This window comes from Glossina fuscipes, unplaced genomic scaffold (genome assembly GCF_014805625.2).
Source record: "Glossina fuscipes isolate IAEA_lab_2018 unplaced genomic scaffold, Yale_Gfus_2 222, whole genome shotgun sequence".
Lineage (NCBI taxonomy): Eukaryota > Metazoa > Arthropoda > Insecta > Diptera > Glossinidae > Glossina > Glossina fuscipes.
Window position 1 is genome coordinate 2,800,752 of NW_023998565.1, and position 22,730 is coordinate 2,823,481.

A 22,730-nucleotide genomic window follows, 5' to 3' on the forward strand; every position below is an offset into this window, starting at 1 on the left:
TTTTCACGTTAACTTTTGATGCTTTGTAAAGCTGACACGAGTAACCGAATTCAAGACTCACGCGGTTCAAATGATAATTAAGTCTTTGTTAAGTATTTCTAGATTTTATCGACTAGGTGACAAAGTTAAGCCATTCTTATCTAATGGTCTTAGATTTTCGCGCACGTTCGTGCATTTTCACATTCGTAACACAAAAAATTAAGTTACCAACTAGATAGTAGCTAAGTAAATATCAACCTATCAAAAAAGGTTGTAATTGATTTTCTAAATGCTTATGTCTAGCAAAGAGATCGTGTCTTTTTAAAGGCGTTCGCCCATAGTTAACGTTTAGCGGGTGTAGGCGGTGTTTTTTGTACGGCGTTAAAAACTTAAGCGGATGGTTACTTTTTTCGACTACTCGAATTTCGTCTAAAGTGTTCGGATTTTCTTAATTTACTGAAATTGAAGTGTTCAAGGTCCATTCCAAGGCCAAAAGAATGCTGATTCAGCTTGGGTAGCTTTTAGAATAAAATTTTTATTGCAACGCGTGCATAAAAATTATTTTTAAATTTATTACTTTTAATTGTGCTTATTTTTTAAAAACCGTAATAAAATTAAGCTTCCTTTTCACCATTCAAAGATTGAAGTAATTTTAATGTGATTAATAAATAATACAAATTTTTATTTTATTTTGATACCTAAGTAAGATAATATTGTAGCATTGTCAGTAATAAATTGTTTTATAGTTTCTGAAATGTTTAAAGATATGAATACCTTGTTGCACAATCTTGTTTTATTTTTTTTTTTTAAATCTCAATTGTAGTTGCCATATACATTTAGAAATGTGTACAAATACAACTACATAGGAAATAGGAACACAACTTATTACAAAAGTGTACACATGCACAACTTAAATAACAAAAAAGCTTATGTCGTACATGTTTATATATTCCTTTATCTCTATCACTTCCAATGCGTATTAATTTCAACAATTCTGAAAACCTTGAAGGGAAGTTTGCTTTTACTTTTTGCTTTTACTCTTCAGCCTGCGTAGGGGAATGGTCATTTAATAGTATAAAGTCAACTTTATAAACACTGCAAGCTCTTTAAAAATCTTGATGTGCTTGTTTATGTATGCTTATATAGAGGTAAAGCTTTTTTTTATAATTTCTTACGATAGATATAATAAAAGAAATTTTAATCGAGCGCATTACAAAGCCGCCCTAAGTATTTATAGTCATAGAGATTTTTTTTTTTCGTAAGTGTCATCTTAACGCCTTGAAATTAAACGGGTTTTCCACAGCAATTGTGATATGAAGTTTTTGCTTCTGCTAGGTTTTCAGTCTGCTTAATTGTCTTCCCGTTATTATTTTCAAGTTCACGATAAAACACGTCAAAGTCACAACAGAGTATACGCATACATATTTAACCATATAAATAAAATTAGATATCGAAATCCGAATAAATATAAGTTTAGTTCGAGCTAATAAGATTTTCTCTTCCCTTTATTTTTCCAGCTCAATCTCAAGTAAACATTTAAAATTCTGCAAGGAGTTTTCTTTTCTTGTTTTGAGTATGATTGACAAATTTTTTGACTTTAAATTTTAACAGATTAATTTTTACATCCAAAAATGCGTGATTAAGTCGTACTGCCTTGGCTCCCACTACTCAGAATGCAAGCATCATTAAATTATGCGATTTATTGTGAAAATTTTAATCAAAGTTGCGATTTTCTTTGGGGGAAATTTGTGACGAACAGTTCGGCAAAAGGTCTCTTGAAATACTAAATGCTCGCTGAAAATGGGATAAATCGATCTTTTATAAAATATTTTTCCTATTTTTATTAACGCCGCTGATAATTTTGCCTGATCTTTGACTAACGCATGGTTTTAGCGCCAGATTCAATAATCATGAATATTGGTTGCGCAGCAAAAGAAGTTGGAAAAAGCTCAGCTTACTTTAGAACGCACTTTGTGTCACAAAAAAAAAAAAAAATTATTAGTTTTTTGCAAATTGATTTCTGGACTCAAATTGACATCAAGAAAAAGAAAAGAATTGAAATTTATGACTTGGAATTCTCACCTTGATAGTATAAATTTTGATGAACATATTTTGCTATTTACACTGATCTACAATATATGCCTTTTTTAAGGATGCAAGTTCTATTTCTAGAATTGTGATGAAAGTAAAAGATGAAAGTTCCAAAAAACTATTTTCAAGAATTTACAATCGATATAGACTTTAAGTTGCTTAATAAGAGGCTGTAAGAGTTTATGTCAGAACTACAAGACAGCAAATCGTTTGACATGTTTCTTGAAGGTGATGCATTATCATGATTTGCTGTAGAACAGTGAATGAATATAACTGGTACTAATCTGTTATTTATCATACACTTTTATGGCTTTGTGGGTATTCGAGATGATTCACCTTAAACCAGCTTTTATTTAATCATTGTAGCGCAACTCAAACTTCACTCGTAGGCATTGAAAATTTTATCTTGAACTGAAGTAATTAACTTTCAATTGTATATAAACGCTTATTAACTCATTATGCACTTAAGTTATTTATGCCTACAAATTTGTTTATTTGTTCTTTCTTAATTGTTCTTTTCATGCTACTGTCTATTGCATATTGCATATATATATATATATATATATATATATATATATATTTTCTATATATATATGCATTGTATGTGTGTATATTATATTATATATATGTTGTATATGTGTGGATATTGTATGTGTGGATATATATTTTTCTTTCTTTTTTTATATATGCATTTTCCTTCCTTCACATACAACCTCGGTCTAACATTGAATTTCATGACCTTGAACTGAGTGCAACAACTAACTGAAGTTATTGTTTTCAATTTATACGATTAACATCTGTTGTGTCTGTGTCTGATTTTTATGCAATTAAATGCAACTGGTTGCTATCGTGCATCTTAGCTTATTTATTATTCACTCTTACGTTTGCACAATACTTTATAGAATTCATTATCATCTTTATTAACACTGTTTGGAATGTGTTGTGAAAAAGCTCTGTTGTCTGTAAGCGACTGGAGAAAAAAAAAAAAAAAAAAAAGAACAAAGTTTATGAACTTGAAGACAGGTTTTAAGTTAACATTTTTTTTTTTTCCAAATAAAGTTTTCTTTTTATTCATTATTTCATTTATTTCAATATTGGTCTTGGCCCTGAGCAAGTCTATTTATATATTCAGTTATTTGCTAAGCTGAAACAGGTTTGAGAAAGATATTTTTTAACAATTCTTAAAAAAATATTTTTATATGTAAATGAAAATTGAAAGAAATTTTCTTATTCAATTAAAAAGAACAACAACATAAAAATAAATAAATAAATGAACAAATAATTATATCTGTGTTCAAATAATCTCTTTTTCTATTTTTATGTTTTATCATATCGTTATAAGCACCGTGATACGTGGGGCCATTACAAGGGAAGAAAATAATCTATTTATTTTTTTTTTTTTTTTGATGCGCCAGAAATTCATTCTCGTTTCAACGTTACGGCCCATTGCAAACTAGAGCAGAAAGAAAGCTCTTCATGCTCTTTAAAAATTTCTTTATATAGTCGTGCTAAAGCTTTCAATAGAGGAATAGGACAAGGGTGGACGAGCGATATACTTTTAATTATGTCGTTTGACTTTGAATACACAGTGTCCTTATTAGTATTATTTTTTTTTTGTTCGCTGCCATTGTTCGTATCGGCTCTTTGAGGTCTTTTTCTCTCGTTAAAAAAAATTTTTTTCAATTACTTGCATCAGGTCACTCTATGAGTTTTACGTGGGCATCTTTATACGAATGCTTAAATCCACTGTAGGAAAATCGTTAAATCGATTCCGGGGGCATCCACTCCTTCCCCTTTAGGTACAACTAATCCTTTCTACCGGAAACATATACCGCTCTTGCGATTTTATTTAACCACAGTCATCAAGGAAATGCCACCAAGAGTCGTTCTTAGCTGTCACACAAAGTCTGCTCTCATTGGATTCCTGACATTTGTTGTACTATAGATTATTTATTTAGACTTTGTGTTTATGGTTTGACGTTAGTCATTATAAAGTGATGCTATTAGTTCGACTAGGGCAAGTACCGTTCCTACCATTTCTCGCTTATATTTTCAAATAAGCCCGTTACCATTCCGCTCAACCCCATCACTACCTCCTTTGTTCGAGGACTTCAGTGGCTGCTCAATTATAGACACAAGAGATGCTTTTTTTGAAAATCTCTTCGGAAATATCTGCTTGTTTTCTTACGTGGAACCCGGTCAAGGTCCTATTGACACTTGTAATAAATAGGGGGATATTGAGAAAATTTTACAAAATTCTTTTAAAGGTTCCGCTCCAATTGCTGTAGTCGCACACTACGAGCTTGATTGAGCCTCCCGTTAAGTTTTAGATTGCAAGCTGTGATGGGACGGTTGCACTCATTTTATAAGATTCAATTTGCTATCATGACCGTTCTGTAAAACAGACGATGGCCAAAATCAAGAGAGTGATGTGCCTGCCAGCAGACGACAGATATGCAGATAAACGAATATACTTAATACAATTCCTTTCTTTCACTTTATATATGTTCCGAGGCGAAGATTACATTTGAAATGATAAAAGTATTTGCTAGTGAATACGAATTAATCAATTAAAAGTATATCGTGGGTTCGGCCGCCTATCAAAGAGCAAAAATACAATTCCATATTGCTTACGGCGAGTTGTAAACGTCTCAATATTGTAAGGCATTCGAAAAAGCCCAAAATTAGCAATGTTCGATTGTCCAAATCACAAAGCCGATACTTGAAAGTCATTGTGCGAATGCTTTAGCACTTTAGAGTTGGTCCACTTGGACTTCAGTTTGCATAAATAATATTCTTGCTGATATTTTCCCATGTTAAAGTAGCTCAATTATCTGTACTACCTCTGCAAACCATACATAAAATGTTTCACTTTTGAAAGACGATTGTTTTCATTACTTTTTTTCTCATGAATTTTTCAAATAGTAAAAGCGAAATTTATGCTATTCGTGTTGAAGCGATACCTCGACATCCACCACCTTAGCTAGGTGCATGGAATGAGTATTAATGATGAATGCGAGAAAACTTATTATGTAATTAACGTATTTTTCGCTATTATTTCAATTTTTATAATCGAATAAATTACATTTTACCAAAGTGATCAGAACGCTTAACGCATGAAACCATGAAACCATCATCTTCGTAAAGAAGGTGTGTAATAAAGTTCTTTAACACTCTTTTAAGGATACTACTAAATAACGAAATTAATATATCTCTAGTTAGTCACTGCTCTTCACTTAAAAAGATCTTAATGTGAATCAACAAAAAATAACTAGAAAATGTTTTTACGGGTACGTTAGTTGCAAGGCGTTAAGCGTAAATAAACTCTGGCAGACAAATATGTTGAATAATCTTAAATAATACCAAAGGAGGAGGAACGAGACCACTGAATATATTGTCTCCGTTTGAATCAAACTACTATGCACACATGAGCTAAAATACATAATAATATTTATATTCTACGTTGTCTGTCGTGAGACGGTTTTACTTTTTAACTACAAAAACGAAGCAAAGAGAAAAAAAAAAAAACAAAAAAGAACAATAATACCGACGGCAATAGGCAACATGTTTGATCTACTTGGCAGAGCGTTTTGTATTTCATATTGTGCGTGTATGTGCGCGTTCGTGTTTTCTGTTTATGTATATTTGAAATATATTTTCTTTTACATTTTTTATTTAAAATATGCGGAGAAATGTTGAAATATTGTTGTTTTGTTAACAAATTTTCTTAAATGTTTATGTGTATATGAGCCTGTGTATAATAGCTTGTCTGTACTAATATCGCCCGATGCAAATTTTGCTTAATGTTCCTAAATGTATATTTTAGGTCGTTGTCTATGCCTCGACAATTTCTTTTCTAATTTTTTTGTTTTATTTCATGTTGCTATCTATCCATCTTTTTTATGTAAAAATAATGTTTCGTTTAAATTATATTTTCTTTTTCATTTTCTTAATATTACATTAACTGAAGTCTGTGTGATCAGAGACGCATATATCAAAATAGGCCTGTGAGTGAGTATGTGAGAATGTAAGTGTGTAAATATGCCTTGCATTACTACACAAAACGAAAAAGAGATAACTTAGTGTGAAGACTAAATATAATTATAACTGTTATTACGTTGGCAATATATCTCCTCTGCATAAGAAACTTTTATAGATATTACTCCGTTTGTTAGATCCGTGCTGGACTTAGCTCGGAAAATACCATTCGTTGATATGATCACACAAGTAGACTTATACTTGCATCGATGACGAGACGCTACGTGACGTTAGCTTTAAAATAATAACAGGAATTCTGATAATTAATAAGTGGAACTTTTGTTGCTAACTTCTTAAATAAGTTTCGAACATATCCCTTTCAAATATTTATATATGCAATGCATTATTTTGAGTTTTACCTGAACGAACATTTTTTTCACAATCAATATGATAGTGTTTTGCCCTCATGGGTAAGTTCTTGTCGTAGTCTGCTTGGCATAGAACACACCAAATTTGTCAAAGTTATCGTAACAATCTTTTCTCATGCCAGTAACCGTATGTTGAATCAAATTCAAAAAAATCTTTCGTAAACCGTGCGATACGGATGGGAGCGTTGGAGTGTCTAATTATCATCATATGGCTCACCAGCTTAATCTATTACGTTGTTCCCTAGCACGTCAACAAATGTCTCCGCGATCATTTTACCGTACATAAAGTGTTTTTAATTTTCCTGTTACCCCAGATGCAGCCCAAACCATAAAATGGCCACCGCCATCGTTGCGCATCTAACGCATTGGTCGATGATATCGTACATCCCTCCAATATTTATGGTGACCATCAGGCCTATCAGAGTTAAATGTTTTCCAAATAATTTCCATAATTTGTATTTGTCGGGAAATGCAATACGATCATTTCATACGACTCTGGGATAAGCGTGTTTTAACAATTTCGTGTTTATATCTGAGACCTATGCCGCCCTTAGGAATTTTCTGCACACTGTGTCTTACAACATTTAGGCCCAAATGTACCTTTATTTGCCTGCAACACATTAACAACAACATAACTGCAATAATGATCGTGCATTTTCCACATTGGAAAATTGTGTTTGGCATATGAACTAATGCAAGTAATGCGAAATATTTTTTTGTAGGAATTTTACTCCTGCAGTGTAATGAAAGCTGTGCGTTCAATTACGTATAAAGATGTACAATGAAACCATATTTTAACATTTGAGTGGTTAAATTCCTATTTTAAAATGTTTTGATGGTTAACACGGTCAAAACTGTCGAAAGAAAGCATAAAAATTTGAGATTACGCTTGCTCTTGCTTGCTCGTACTTCAGTGTTTATAATTAATAGAAGATATTTTTTAATAATTTTTTTTACGCGTACGCCACATTACAGATCAAAACGTCGTATGAATTAATAAAAAAGGAATAAATTATATTCAGATAGAAAATGCGAGGCGGATGCAGAAAAAATAGCCCCATTTGCTTATTTTTGTTAAATATTTCCCCGCGAGGATCGGCGAAGAGTAGTCCTTCTGGCACACCGAATAAATACGACAAATTTGGATAAGACCATTTGGGACCTTTTTTAGACAGCCATTTATCTGAACGTTCTTACAAAGCAACAAATTTTCATTTCGAATATTTTATTATGAAGAACAGTTCAGAATAGTAATCACATGTATAAATTTACTGTCTTAAATTTCATTACTATTGGTCCATTTCCCTCAGGTAAAGATTCCAATGTAAAATAAGTTTTCACATGACAACAAGTTCTAAGCTTTAATAATTGACGATGGAAATGGCATTGTTCATTAGATACATAGATAGAGAGGCTTTCATTTGTTTTTCAATATCATACCGATTTAATTAAGACAGTTCGTTTTCTTTTTTTACTCTACGTAATGTATACAGGGATCCTCTGCTACGTTTACGCATAGACTTATTAATTTTAACTATAACGTAGCGTTATTCCGCCTTGTAACCTTATTAGAATTCATTGTCGGCGTTGCATTGACTGTGAATCTCATAAATCCTTCAGCTTTTTAATGATGCTTATAATATACTTCCGGATAACGGATTAATTTAATGAGATTGCAAACGGTCTATTAGGTAATATTTAGCATATCGTTCACCGGGCTTCTGCACATTTGCGAAAGGGTGGAATATCTCTTGTCTCTTGTCTAATTCTATCCAAAAACTTGTTCGTGGAAATATTTATCTTTATTCCCCTGTTTTCGATATTATTTAATAAGCTGCTAATTTTTTGCTCAATTTTTTGTTTTAAAAACCATGTATTTGTTGCAATTTAAATTAATTTTTATTAAAATCTCCAATCACATCTTCGCCTAATGATATCTCTTTTTTATCGCACAATTTGTCTAGTATATAAGTGAACAAATAAATAAAAAATGTTATTCTTGTGTGATTAATATAACATATTAATCTTGATATTTCATTTGTAACATCAATTGCTTATTCGGTGCTTATGTTGTTGATCAATATAACACTATATGCCGGCAGTTAATACTATCCATCCGTCTCAATGGACCAGTAGGAATCCATAACATTGAGACGGGGAAATGAAATCTGGTACAAACCTTTTCGACTGATATTAATCAAATCAAGGTCAGGGAGGGCGAAATGCATACATAAATATGAGAGAAAAGTGAAAGAAAACAAATTCGAGGTTCATATTTTCATCAGTCAATAATTCTATATTTCTTTCGTGTACTTTTTAAGGACATGAAAAAATGTAAAAGAGGAAAATAATGCCAATCCGCTCGTAGAACGCAGCGACTGTTAAAAAATGTTCAAATGAAACGAGGAATTTTTTTTTTTTTTTTAATGGGTGCTGCAAATATGTCTTTCGGTTCTCAGTTTATACAGTGACGTGTTTTTGTCATCAAACAAACAAAATAAACAACATTATTTTATGCAGAATTCGTATTACATTATGTTTAAAAACGGTTAATTAAATGCTTGTGAAAATAAATTGGGAACGTTAATAAATTGCCAAGATGATGAAACTGGCGCACAGTCAAAAAGTTAAAAGTCAAAAATGACGGGAAAGCGAAACCCGCCAAGAAAATCCATTTAACTCAACGATATCCTAATCTCAGCAGTTGTCGCTTAAATATTAAAGACCTTTGAAGATACAATTCGAAAACAATTTGAAATGATTCAATGAAATTTAAAAAACGATTAGCACTTTTTTCTCGCCTTCTCTCACCTTTTTCGGTGTCGTTTCAAAATCACTCCTTTTTTTTCAAACTAAGGCTCTGTTCAAATGCTGTCTTTCTTGCATGAATTGTTATGATCTCTATACACAATTACTAGTGACGAAGTCTGAGTCTAAGCCTACGGTCCAGAAATGGCTTAAAACCGGAAAAATTATATCGAACCAAGTCAAAATTCAAAGCCGTGTCAACTGGTGTTTTCGATTATCGTGATGTTGATAAATTGAGTTGAGGAGTTTATGGCGAAATAATTCGTAGTATTTGCGTCACACACACCGGGGTTACCGTGCTGTGGCTCAGCGTGGCTATTTTTTCACATCGTTTTGTATTAGGAAAAATCACTCGTCAGCTGCCTCGAAGGCTACAAAAGAAACGCGTTTGGTATAAATATTTTATAGGAGATTGCTTTGATGGCGATGAAATAAATTTGAGGGAAGAAATAAATATATCACGCTTCATATCAAATTTTTTCTACTTTTTAAACCTAGTGTTCGAGAAGACCTATGGTAACGGATATGCACGGTTTGCCATAAAACGAATAGAATATTTTTATTAGTAATTTTATTATAAAAATATAAGTAAGTGATATCACATGATCCGCTGCCAACCGCTAATATATTGTATGTTTGCTTATAAATATGTATGAATTTTGTTTAGTTTATTAATTTTTTTGCTTTATGTAATATTTATATTTGAACACGTTTTATCAGACATTCGCACACTTTTAAATTAAACAACAAACAAAGGTGTGTTAATGTTAAGCACAGCGCACAACTCATTTTAAATAAACATAATTCAAACCGAAATTAACTGCCAACGCATAGGAACAATGAAAATGTGTTTATTCTCTTCTCCTAACAAGCGATACTCGCACAAATACTGAGAGTACATTTATATATGGATGCATGTGACTGTGTCTGTATTATTTTTCTAGCAAATAAACCATAAAAAAAAAAAGAAAAGAAAAACGCTGTTTATAAACGAATGCATATGCATGTGCGACGTAAATCTAAATTTATATATCCATACAGTGAGATTCAGAGTCTCCATTCTGATGTTATTTTTTGCTGTGACCAGGTTTTTATTTTATTTTTTTTTTGGCAATTTTTATAAACAAATATTGTAATTAAAATGGCTTTGATCAGAGGAAATCGATTGAAATTCTCAATACTAATAACAATCTGTATTAGTAGTAGTAGTAGATGCAGTTTGATGTTATATAATGAGCGCAATGCACAATTGAATAAAGCGTAAACGGTTTCGTTAAAAAGGTACAAAAAACAGAGAAGTTTATATAAAAGATCATCAACGCTTTTTTAAGTTCTACTTTAAAAAAATTTCCGTATAACGGTAATATGCAATACCAACCAGGCTCATGGTATCTGCCATGGGGTGTGCCATTGCAAAAAATGTTAACCATGTCGTTTCCACAAGCGGGAACTCCAAACGTGAATCCTTACGCACCGCCAAATAGTCCGGCTATCACTTGCCAGGTCCTCTCAAACCAACACCAAAATTCCGCAAATGTGCAAAACGCCACAATACAAATGCAGTCAGCAGCGGCGCATAGCTACCAGCATACCACCGTTGGGGCACCATTTCCCTGCGCCAACACGGGTGTTGCTTTACATCATAACGGACAGCCACAAAGCGCAGGTACATCGCTAACGGCCACTTTGTTAAACAGTCATGCACATAGTATACCGCATGGATTGCAAAATTCGCATCAGTTATCGAATACTCATCCACAGCATCCACATCCAAATGCCTTAATATCATCTTCGGCAGCTGCAGCGGCTGCCATGTTTACACCGCTATCTTTGCGCACTTATCTGGCTTCTACGGCTGCTGTTGCCAATCCCCTAACCGCTATAACTACCGCACCGGCCGGTGGCTTACCTGGCACATGCACGCAATTGTTACCACCGCCGTCGCATCAGCAGCCAAATCAACCAAACACACCGAGCCCCCAATTAACTTGTGTGCCGTCATCTACATCTCCACAAAACTCAACAACACCGTCTGCAATTAATTTGAATGTTGACGTTGTGGCAATGCGTCATCATGTTAACAATCTGAATGTCACAAATGGTATTTCAATACCTTCAATGTCAGTAAAGAAGGTAAGTAAGTGAATGTATGCTTGCATCTATCTTTCAAAGCACCTCAAAAATGTTTTAAACAATAACAGAGAACTTACGAGTTTTCAAATCTCCATTTCTCGGCATAGGCACATGTTCGTCCGTCCATACAAACATGTACAGGCGGGCTTACGTCTACATTTATTTTATCTGCAATCAAAAGTTTACTTCATTTGTTTCAGATGTTTGTGTGATGTTCTGAATCTGAATCCTATTAACGTAAAAACGTTTAAAAATGCGTTCTTTCTTGATTAGTTCACTCAAATCAGAAAAATTATTCTAAAATATTTCCTATTTGGCAGCATAATTGTGTGTTAGATACGGAAACAAGTCCATATCGGTTTTCTGTGAAAGCCGAAGCGCTTTTCTCAAGTAGCAAATAATTTAATTAAAGTCCTCAGCTGAGCACACACTTTTCCTATTAATTTTGAAAATATGAACACCTTATCGTAAGAAAAAGCGGACAACGCATAAAAGGGCCAATAGTGTCGTAAAAATTGAACTTCTACTGGAACGGACTCTAAGTCACCGATTAGAACGATTGTTTCAGAACCGGTAACCTTTCATTTCAATTCAGTGCTGTCAATATCCGAACGTCATTGCAGTGAAGAATCATGACATTATGACTTTTAGCTTCGCTTGTATGAAAGTCACTACGCCCATTTCTCGACAAAATGAATAAGCAGCTATCTATAGACCATGTCAGCTTATTTGAGGTCTTCTACATTAATTCTCCATATAATTTGCGCTATAAGTTGCCACGCCAAGCACTAATCATGGGTTCTATGCACAATTGCCCAAGAATTTTAAATGAATTTGCATCAAAAATCGATCTTGTTTGCCATTTAAAACTCCCGTGAATGTGTAAAAACAGTTGACTAACCAGAGCTAACATTACGGTTGATCCCTGCAGTAGTCGAAACACCGTCGAAGGCGACCATGCCACTGATCGAACCGACATTAACAATGGTTGGCATCAAAATAATCTTCATATTCTTCACTCTTGCTTCCGATCCCTACTTTCATTTGCGGTATCCTCGCCTTACACAGCCCAAATCTAAAGGATGGAAAAATAATGTCTTGTGATAAAGTTACCATCAGATGATACTTTATACTGCTGGAGAAAATCAAATATAATTCTTATTTTTTAATTAAATCACTTATATTCTTGATTTAAATTAAAGTTTTAGTGTCCTATAGTCGCCTTAAGATAATGTTCGGCACTCTCGTTTGACAACTAAAATCTTCTAGCGACTGAAATATCGCCTCATATGAAACTCTACTGTTAAAGATATATGGATTTAGAAAGGTGGATTCTCATGGTCCTTAATTTTTATACCCGGCCCCGAGCGGTGCTGGTATATTCAGTTTGTTAAAACGTTTGCAACACCCAGAAGAAAGCCTCGCAGACCCAACAAACCATATATATTTTTAATCGGCATCGAAAGCTGATTGGATTTTATTTTATTCTATTTCAGTGTAAAAGATTGGGCAATAGCTGAATATAACTTTTTTACTTATTGTTTCTTTATTTTTTATTATATCGTCATTGCGATACCACATTGCAACGATTAAAAGTTACTGCGAAAATGGTCATTTGCTATAAAATAGACATCATCGTTACGATTGGTAAGACCCCAGATCGAGTACACGAAAATGCATGCGGGTGGAATTGAAAGTATAAATAAGCTTTAGTTCCACTAAGATAGTATGCACAACACATCGATGATGGGACAATAGTCTTAATTTTTTGTCATAAATAAATGACGCTAGATATTACGTATTTACTTTTAATAGAAATATTAAAAATTCGTGGGAAAAACAAGAAATATTCCATCATATATTAATGTAAGAACCAGAATTTTGGTTTGCCGGGTGTACGCTTATCGTTATAGTCTACCTGAGTGATGTGTTCTTTTACGCTTTACAAATTGAAGCTTTTGCCTTAAGGGCGTAGGCCAGGGGTAGCCTTTTGAGCCGGAAGACTTAAAAATTACAATTTACAAAATTTCAAAGTTCTTAAAGAGTCACAAAATGTTCTCTTGCCAACAATAAATAGTACTCTCATATATATTAGTTTGGGGAAAAAGAAATCCATTATTTTAACATGCTTCGAATTGTCCGATTTGGGTCAAATATGCACCGTTTTGTTGTACGATTTGTTACCATTTTAAAGGTAACTTCAAAATGCCTCTCTCATAGAAGTTCTGGTCTCTATTTGCAAAAAACTCTAGTAGTCGATTTTCACAATCCTCCCTAGATTCCAATTTTTTATCATTAAAGAAATTTTGCAATGCAAGAAAAAGATGATAATCGTTTGATACCAAGTCCGGACTGTATGGCGGATGCATTAAAACTTCCCAACCAAGCTCCCGAAGTTTCTGGCGAGTCACTGTAGATGTGTGTGCCCTAGCGTTGTCCTGGTAGAACACGACACCTCTCCTGTTGGCCAATTCTGGCCGTTTCTGGTCAATCGCTATCTTCAAACGGTCCAGTTGTTGACAGTAGAGATCAGAATTTAGCGTTTGGCCATATGGAAGCAACTCATAATAAATAATCCCCTTCCAGTCCCACCAAATGCATAGCAAAACCTTCCTAGCCGTTTGAGGTGCTTCACCGCTCTTTGACCACGATCGTTTTCGCACAGGGTTATCGTATGTGATCCATTTCTCATCTCCAGTCACCATCCGTTTAAGAAATGGGTCTATCTCATTCCGTTTGGCCAAGGCTTCGCAGATGGAAATTCGATCCATCATGTTTTTTTCTGTTAGTTGGTGTGGCACCCAAACATCGAGCTTCTTTTTGAATCCAGCTTTGTGTAAATGGTTTAAAACTGTTTTATCGTCGATTTTTAGCTCCTGGGCGATGTTACGACTGCTAACATGCCGGTCAACTTCGATCATTTCTCCGATTTTATCGACATTTTCGACGACCGGCCTACCTGTGCGAGGTGCATCTTTAACATCAAAAATTCCTGAACGAAATCTACGAAACCAAAATTGCACATATTTGGCTGTTACAGTATCGGAACCATAAACACCATTCACAATTTTAGCCGCCTGGCTTGCATTTTCGCCTTTGTCAAAGAAAAACTGTAAAATGTACCGAATTTTCTCTTTGTTCACTTCCATTTTTAACACGCTGTAACTCACAACTGAATGCACCAAACAAAAAACAGCAAAAGTATTTTTTTTACTGCGAAATGTCTGCTTTCCAACGAGCATAAATCTGAAATTGTTTGATCGATACTTTACGAGAAATCTATCAGTTGCAGCCATCTACCGAAAAAATAATGGATTTCTTTTTCCGCAAACTAATATGAAGTTTTTTGATAAAAAGACACTAATCCATTTATTCATAAGAAAAAATATCTATTTATGCATAAGAACAAATGTCTATTTATTCATATGTAAGTAGGATTTTTCACAACAAATTAGATGATATATATATGGCGTTGCTAGATAATTACTTGTTATTTAAGTAAAAACAAACAAAAGCAAACAAATTCAATGGGAACGATGGCTATGCATGGTTTTCGAAAGTTTGGATAAATTTGGCTTATAACTCGCTGGTTTAAGTTTCAAACACGACTATAAATTTTCATTTGTTAGTTGGCTTCTTAACTTACTTTTAATTATATTCATGTAAGAGAACGCATGTTCGCACGAATATGTCGATCCGAAGGTAGTCAGCACTCCAAATGCCAACTTCTTCACCTCATTATAGCAATCTATAGAAGAGTATTTCATGCGTCGAATATAAGTGCCCCACCTCGAGGCGTTTCTTCTAAAGCTGTTCACTCTTGTTGCGTTACGTAAATACATTTCTAGACCTTCAATTCTTCCATCTTACTTTTCAACTCTATAAATTTTCCACTCCACAAGGCTTAAATTTTAAAATCGATCAATTGCATTTCTAGAGATCCGGTGTCACAATTCCAAATGGCTCAACATGGATCTCGTTACTATTTGTGTTGAGAGGATTCACTGTGAATGCTAGAGTGGTTTTGTTGCTTTTGAATGGCTGAAATCTGTCACCAAATTCATTTTTAATTTTTTTTATAACTGTGCCGAAGTAATTCGTGTCAACAGTTGCACTGGTTTTATAGCGGTATTGCTTTAGAAATTGAAAATGAAGTAATTTATCGCTCTGAATATCTTCTGTAAAAAGATTTTAATTTTTCTTCAAAACAAATCAATTCTTCTACCAAAAAATAGGCAGGGCTTCCCTTTCCTTGCATTTTTACATTCAGCTCATTTAAAATCGCTGCGATATCCACCATAAGGTAAAATTGTTGCAAGCATTTCTCGTTCTCTAATTCAATGTGATTAATGCCTTTTTCATTTACGAATGCGTTTATTTCAACAGCACAAAGCAAAACGTTTGGAAAGGAGTCGCACTTTATTTTAAGGGAAGAAGGTCGGAATACTGAGTCTGCTGTTAACAATCTTGATTAACAAATTCATGACCTCAACTATTTCGGCGTACAAAGCGCTTCTTGGTTTATTATGCAGTAAAACGTAAGAAGCTTCTTGGTGGATTATGCAGTGAAACGTAAGAATTTCGTGGCTTATTTTGCCCTGAAGAGTCGTTGTTGCCGCTTTATTTTTCCCTCTCGTATTTCTGCCTCCATCAGTTGCTATTGAAACGATTTTATTTAAATTGATCGTATTGTGCTTCAAGGCATTTTTGCACTGCATTCGGTATATCTTCCGCTCTAGCTTGTCCCGAGAGCGGTAGCAATCCTAGAAGTTCTTCTTTGGAACCTTGGGAAGATATATACCTGACAAACAGGGCAATTTGTTCCGTGTCCTTTATGTCTCATCTCATCAGCAAGTGATCATCTTATCTATAGCAAGTGATAAGGCAGAAGCAAGTTGAATATCCAAATAAAAATATGTTACACTTGAAAACTTTTTAGCTAATCTATCTTGTACTGTTGTGGCATACAGTGGAAAATCGCTGATTTTTTTCAAGATTATTGGTTTGTTTTTGAAATCACGAAACAGTTCTTTAGATACACATATGAAGCAATCTTTGAAATAGTCACCATCTGTGAATGGTTTTCTTTTTCGCAATTTCTAGTACTAGCGCGAGGCTTGCCATTACTTACAGATTGCACCCCAGTTACTTAGCATGGAGCTTGATTGCTGTTTTATTTTTAGAGCTCGCTGACAAATTTTTTTCGTTCTTCGCCGGCTGGATATTTACTAGCAAACTGAGTACGTTTTTTAGTGAAGTGTCTCTCTAAATTTGATTCCTCATTGTGTGCGAGTTTTTCGTGGGAAATGAGACAAGTCGGAAAGTCTTCTGAATTCTCGATGCTCTTCTTCAGCTCTTCTCTTTTTTTAAAGATCTCGTTCCGGTCGGACAGGACGACAAACTACTACTGTTTAAGGAGTACTTGGCTTACCTGTTAGTTAGACTGCTGCTGAACAATTGAAAGAGTTGGTCGTTGTTTGCGCGCTGCTTTTATAGCTGTTTGGTGCCAAATCAACACGTTGATACCTAGAGCTTTTACCACTTACATATTAACGTTTACTTGAGTGAGTAACTGGAGGGTACCTATACTAATACTTATACACAGCTACAAAACGGGATGATGAAGCGTTGCATTATAATTTCTAGTGAAAATAACAAGGCTAGAAGTTTAAATGTAAGCTCTTATAGATTAATAATCTTAAGCAGGGTTACATACAGGTTTTATATGTACATTTGGTCAACAGTTAAGTATGGAAGGCTGTTTCCTTACAACGGGAAACAGTGTTTGTCTCACTCTCTCCCGTACTGATTGACTATGGGTACATTGTTTCGTCGTGTCCATGTGTGGTGATTGCCTACTGGCACGAACGGACTTGTCATAACGTGTTTATCGCGGCGCAGTTAGGCTGCACATTTTAGTTTTTCTTTTTAATATTGAAATATATTAGATACTTAGTTCACGAGTAAAGCTGTTACGCTATGCCGAAATCAATGAAAATTGCCAAAGACATAAACAATTTAGAACTGCAAATACCTATCTACCTTGATCCTCACAGTTCGAAAATAGGTTTGTTAAATTATAATTTATAGGTACTTACACTTATAATTATTATTTTAACGCTAATTTTTAAACAACAAAAGCTATAAAGTGTATAAAAAATAAAATAGGTAATTTATTAAATATGTATTTTAATAAAAACGCTTTCGCAGCAATATCCAACAGTAGTACTTTGTTTCTTTTTTGACATTTCTTATTGGCTTCAAAAAAGTGGTTAGGTATCTTATTCGGAAAAAGATTTGTATAATATGTATTTTAAAAATATAATAGTTATTATGTTACCAAGCTTTACTGGTTTTTTTATTATTATTCTGTATACATGTACTTTGAGAAGATAATTCGCTTCTAAGTCTTTTACTTGAAACAACAACCTGTACGTCACAGCCAAAGCAAATTGTCTTGCGTCGAAAGCGAATTAAAACCTGGATAGAAACATCCGAAGGCTGGGTCATTTGAGACTTCCGACGGACGGAACACACTGATGTCGTGGGTCACGGGGGAGGGGTGCGGTGTAAAGCGAGTACAAGTCGCTGAGTGATAGAATCGGTACCTAATCCTTGTCAATCGAATAAGCACGATTTTTAAATGTTTTTTTTTTTTTTTTTTTTTTATAAGATTTTCAAAAAATTAGTTTTGTTGATTGTTCTCTTAAATAGTCAAGAAAGAAGACTTAAAAAGGCAGTTGTAGAAGGCGTGACAAAATTTTAGATTGCAAAAAAAATTGATTTTTCGAATGTAATTGTATGCCAGGGCGCGGGCATTTGAAACTTTAAATGCGTTTTTCTCGAAATATGATTTTTGAAAACGGCTAAGGGAGTAACTTCTATAATTTTCAACCTTTTACCTAAATTTTTTGCGATATACTTAAAATGACATTCCGCAGAGATATACACGCTTTTATTAAAAAGTTAATTTAAACATTTTTTGTTAATGAACGCGTGTCATTTTAAAATCACACAAAAATTAATAATTTCAAAAAATTCTACGTATTCGGTTAGGTATAAACAATTTTTAATACAAATTTGCTCCAATGTATGTCCGGACCTCAGAGACCTTTGACTTCAAAGAGCCTTACGAGAATGGCTTCGATGTTGCCATTTAATTTATATTTTTCCGAAATCTTTTTTTTTTGAGTAAGTGCTTAATAATCTTTTCAAATAATACTATTGTGTCGCCTTTCCATCCATCCATAAAAAATTGCCAAATTGTTTTGTTTAGGCTGCTAAAGTTGCCTATCCCCTGAAACGTGTACTTTAAATTCAATGGTTATTCCATACAGATATTCTACTTCTGTCTTCTGACTTCTGTCCGTATCAATTTATTTCCTTTACCGATTTTGACACGGATTCCCTATTAAGGTAATGTTTTAACGGTTGAAACCGTTCGATACGGTCACGTGATCGCTCTCAGAAGTGAATCATGTACGGGTCCCTGTAAAATGTTTTAAATTTGAGATGCGATGCATAAAACGCTACAAGACGGGGTTCTTCCTCGGCGGATCAATTGAGAAAATTGGAAACGGCGATCGCCATTCTCTACATGTGTCTGTTCGAAAAGTTAACGTTGCGAAGTATTTCTTTAACTTTGTTCCAAGTTAGTTAATATACGATAGAACTCGCCGCCTACACGATTGCTTGCATACTAAATAATGTACATAAGATAACGATCAAGTAAATCCTATAGTATTTCAGTAAATTAGGTGTAAAATCCCAACAATCTATGACATTGGTTTTGCTATTTGGATTTTACGGTATTAATAAATACAATTCGATTTTCATGGCGCAGGTTTCTACCTTAGATTAGATGTTCAAAAATAGTTGACGGATGGACGGATGGTTGGCCAACCAAGTGAACCCTTTCTATGTTTCTCTAGTGAAGAATAAATAATGCTCTGCTTTAGCTAGGTCTGTATAGACATAACTAGAACTTATCGATACTTCTTGTGCGTGGAGTGTCGTTTCCGTTGAATAAAGAAAAATTATAATATATTGCTATTACACCTATAAATAGCTCAGCTGAATATCTTCCGTAGCCACTTTTCATAAGCAATAACGTAAATTGAAGCTTTGGAACCATAACTATTGTGTGTCAAACATTCTTGCGAAGAGAGCACAAGGTCTTTAGTTATCCTCTTTTGTCTTATAAAGCAGCGCATGTGCGTTACCTCAGCAATTCATAAGCACTTGGGATTAATGAAACCGTTCAATATAAAAATTTTAGACATACCTACGAACATTAAAAGTGTACTAATTTCGTTACTTTGCCTGTTATCTCTATGAAAGCGCAACAGGCATTTTATAAACGATCTACGTTCGCATTACTGTTAAAAACGATTTATGCATAATCGTTTATGCGTCCGCAATAAGATTGCTCCAGAAGACCTCACATTCACGAATAATTACAATAAAAACCTAACGAGTGAATGTGTATCCCTTGGATTTAAAATACATAATAAGAAGGTAGTGATATGCCTCCAAGTATTAATGTTGAGTTTCACTTCCCAACTGGCAACAATTGACGGATTCGAAGGCTGATACGGTCTAAATCAGAATTCACAATCTTAAACTCCGTGTAAAATTTATAAATTCTTCGTAGACTCTGGTACACTTTGGTCAGATTTGCAATTCTTTCTACATTTCGGTGGTTGCTGTAAAAATAATTAACCTATTGGAGTTCAAAGTACATGCGCTGATATCATTCGTACATCGACAATTAAGTTGAACCGAAGCTGTATCTGTTAGAAGAGTCAACATTTTTAGACAACTTTTTGTATGGGATTTACTTTTGTTTACATATATACTATATTTACATGTTTTTTATTAAATATATTAATTAAATAAAGTATTCGCATGCAATGCAGTTCCTTTCAAGTTTATCAAGAAAAAATTGAGAATTCAATTGAAAATGACAATACAAGCCGAAAAATAGTTTCCACTCGTGGGATTTTATAAAAAGTTTAGCTTTTATTGTATATCTAAGTTGATATTGTAGCATATAAGTAAACACTGTTTCTCTAGCTATGCGTCATTAACACGTATGGTTAAATGAACGGATGTCTACAGATAAAGTTCAGACAAAGAGACATGCATTGTACGCAAATGTATAAAATGATAGTGAGATAAATTTTTCTTTAATAATCATTTATATTACTAGATGTAAGTGGCCGCACTCACATGGATACCCACACACACATGCACATGCGCGCACAAGGCGTAAGCCTTTTCATTACAATTTAAATAAAAAAATACACAAATAAATAATCAACAACAACAAATTTGCGTTAGCACACCTGCAATTTATAAAGTAACCACAAATCGTTATTACAGCTTGAATTTTTTTCTCATTATTATTATTTTTTCTGAATAAAAAAAAAAAACCCTTTTTTATAAACAAAACAAAAAAAAAAAAAACAACCGACATAAAGGTCGGCAAAGTGAAGGAATGGAGACAGCAAAAATCGCACAATACAAGTCAGTATTTTTCTCAACTATACATATGTGTGTATGCATACACCTCTATGTAAATATGACGTATTGACGTTGCATTGACCTTGATGTATGAAACCCACAATTACTTTATTCGCTTTGCTTATGTAATTTGCCAAGAGGAGGAATACATTTCAAACCTTTGTTAACATTTCACTTACAAGTGATGAGTGTGTGCGGGTATGTTGAAAGTAATTATGCTTCTGGTTTTTCTTAACAAAGCAAACAGAAACGTGGTTACTAAAAGGCCGACTTTAAAAACATGAGCCAAAAAAACCTATTGTTTGTTTCTATATGAACTATTGTTCATTTCGATACGCATTTTAAATGACACAATGCCCTTGATAACGCAAGCTATGGCAAATTTAATAGTAAATTTGAAGTTCTCTTTATTTTTCCTTCGGCGCTGACAAATGTAACCATAAACGACCAATATGCGAGAAGACTAGGGACGTCTTTAATATAATAAACATTACCGCGAGAGTAAGACAAAACTTATATCTTCAACAATCGCCTTCAAACATCGTCTCGTATTGTCTATTGACGATGTTATCTTATCGTTACTAGCATATTTTCTTATATTAACAGCTGCAATTGATTGATTTGTGAAGATCGTTTCTATATATTATATTGATAAACAGGTAAGATATGTAACGCGAGAAAAAGCGGAGACCGTAAACAAGAAATGTTTTTCTAGTGTCTGGGAGAGCAAAGCTTTAGGCAATCACATTCAACTTTGATTAGGAAAACGTAAACGATGGCTCAATTTAGTCCTAATTGCACAAGCAGGTAGCGTATATCACCAGAGCCAATGCATGATATGATATTGAATGACCTTAAGCTGGCTATGAACGCACACACATCTCTGACGAGTCTCTGTTTAATATTTTGTATGAAAAATTAAATGTAAAAAAGATTTGTCCAATACGGGTGCCGGATAACCTGCAGTCAGGAAAACATGCATTCCTTTGATCACCTCAATGATGGAATTAAGTCATCAACGGATAATACATGCTTTCATCATTCATCACCGCAATCGCGTGGAGGGCCTCAAAAGGGGATTTTACTGCTTTTAAATGCACCGACGCACACAAGAGCGCAAACACGAATCGGAAAGGTTTTGGCCACTGTTCTTGCAATTAATATGAAATGCTCTTTTAATTAATTAGCTTGAAAAGCATGGCAACAAATATTTACCATCCAGTATTATTGGATCGATTAAATAACAAAATCAATAGGAAATTGTTCTTTCATCATGACAACAAAACATCTTATTTATCAAGCATTGCACACGCAAAATTGTAAGAAGTAGTTCATTGTCTCGTAAGCGTTAGCGATGTGCGATGTGAGAAAGATTATTGACAATGAGAAATCGTTGGGCTCAACGTATCGAGCTAAAAAGGTTCCCTATCAAATAACAAAATTGAACTTTTTCGAAAGACGTGTGCATTTTAAATAGGCAGCGTTTTACTAATTCCTTACACTAGCCAAAACAAGTGCAATACTTTGCTTGTGTTGAACCAAATAATTGTTACACCAAAAAACTATGAGCGTAATAAGTGAACTTTCAAAAAATCGAACATTTCTTCTTTAAAAGAAACCAAGAGCTGTCTACCATAGATTAAATTCGCAACCCTTGTATATTCCGCGCGTTTTAGACGATCTTCGTTAAAACACAGAAAGATTCATATAGCGTTTCTACTACACAACGGCTATTTCGGGTATTGATTCTGCAAGTGGACATATAAAGCTCAAAAACTGTTACAAATA

The 22,730-nt window shown here is 34.0% G+C and overlaps 1 protein-coding gene across 6 annotated transcripts in view; it reads left to right on the plus strand.

The window, feature by feature from the left end:
* The window catches only part of LOC119642384 (RNA pseudouridylate synthase domain-containing protein 2), a 92,519-nt gene that overhangs the window by 31,138 nt on the left and 38,651 nt on the right, over window positions 1-22,730 (plus strand). For 3 of the 6 annotated variants that reach the window (XM_038041530.1, XM_038041527.1, XM_038041532.1), the window contains exon 2: window positions 10,491-11,417. In XM_038041530.1, the coding sequence (XP_037897458.1) occupies window positions 10,650-11,417 (768 nt within the window). In that variant the 5' untranslated portion in view covers window positions 10,491-10,649. Of the gene's footprint in view, window positions 1-10,439; window positions 11,418-22,730 lie in introns of all 6 variants that reach the window. The other 3 variants (XM_038041528.1, XM_038041531.1, XM_038041533.1) reach the window with 2 other exon arrangements.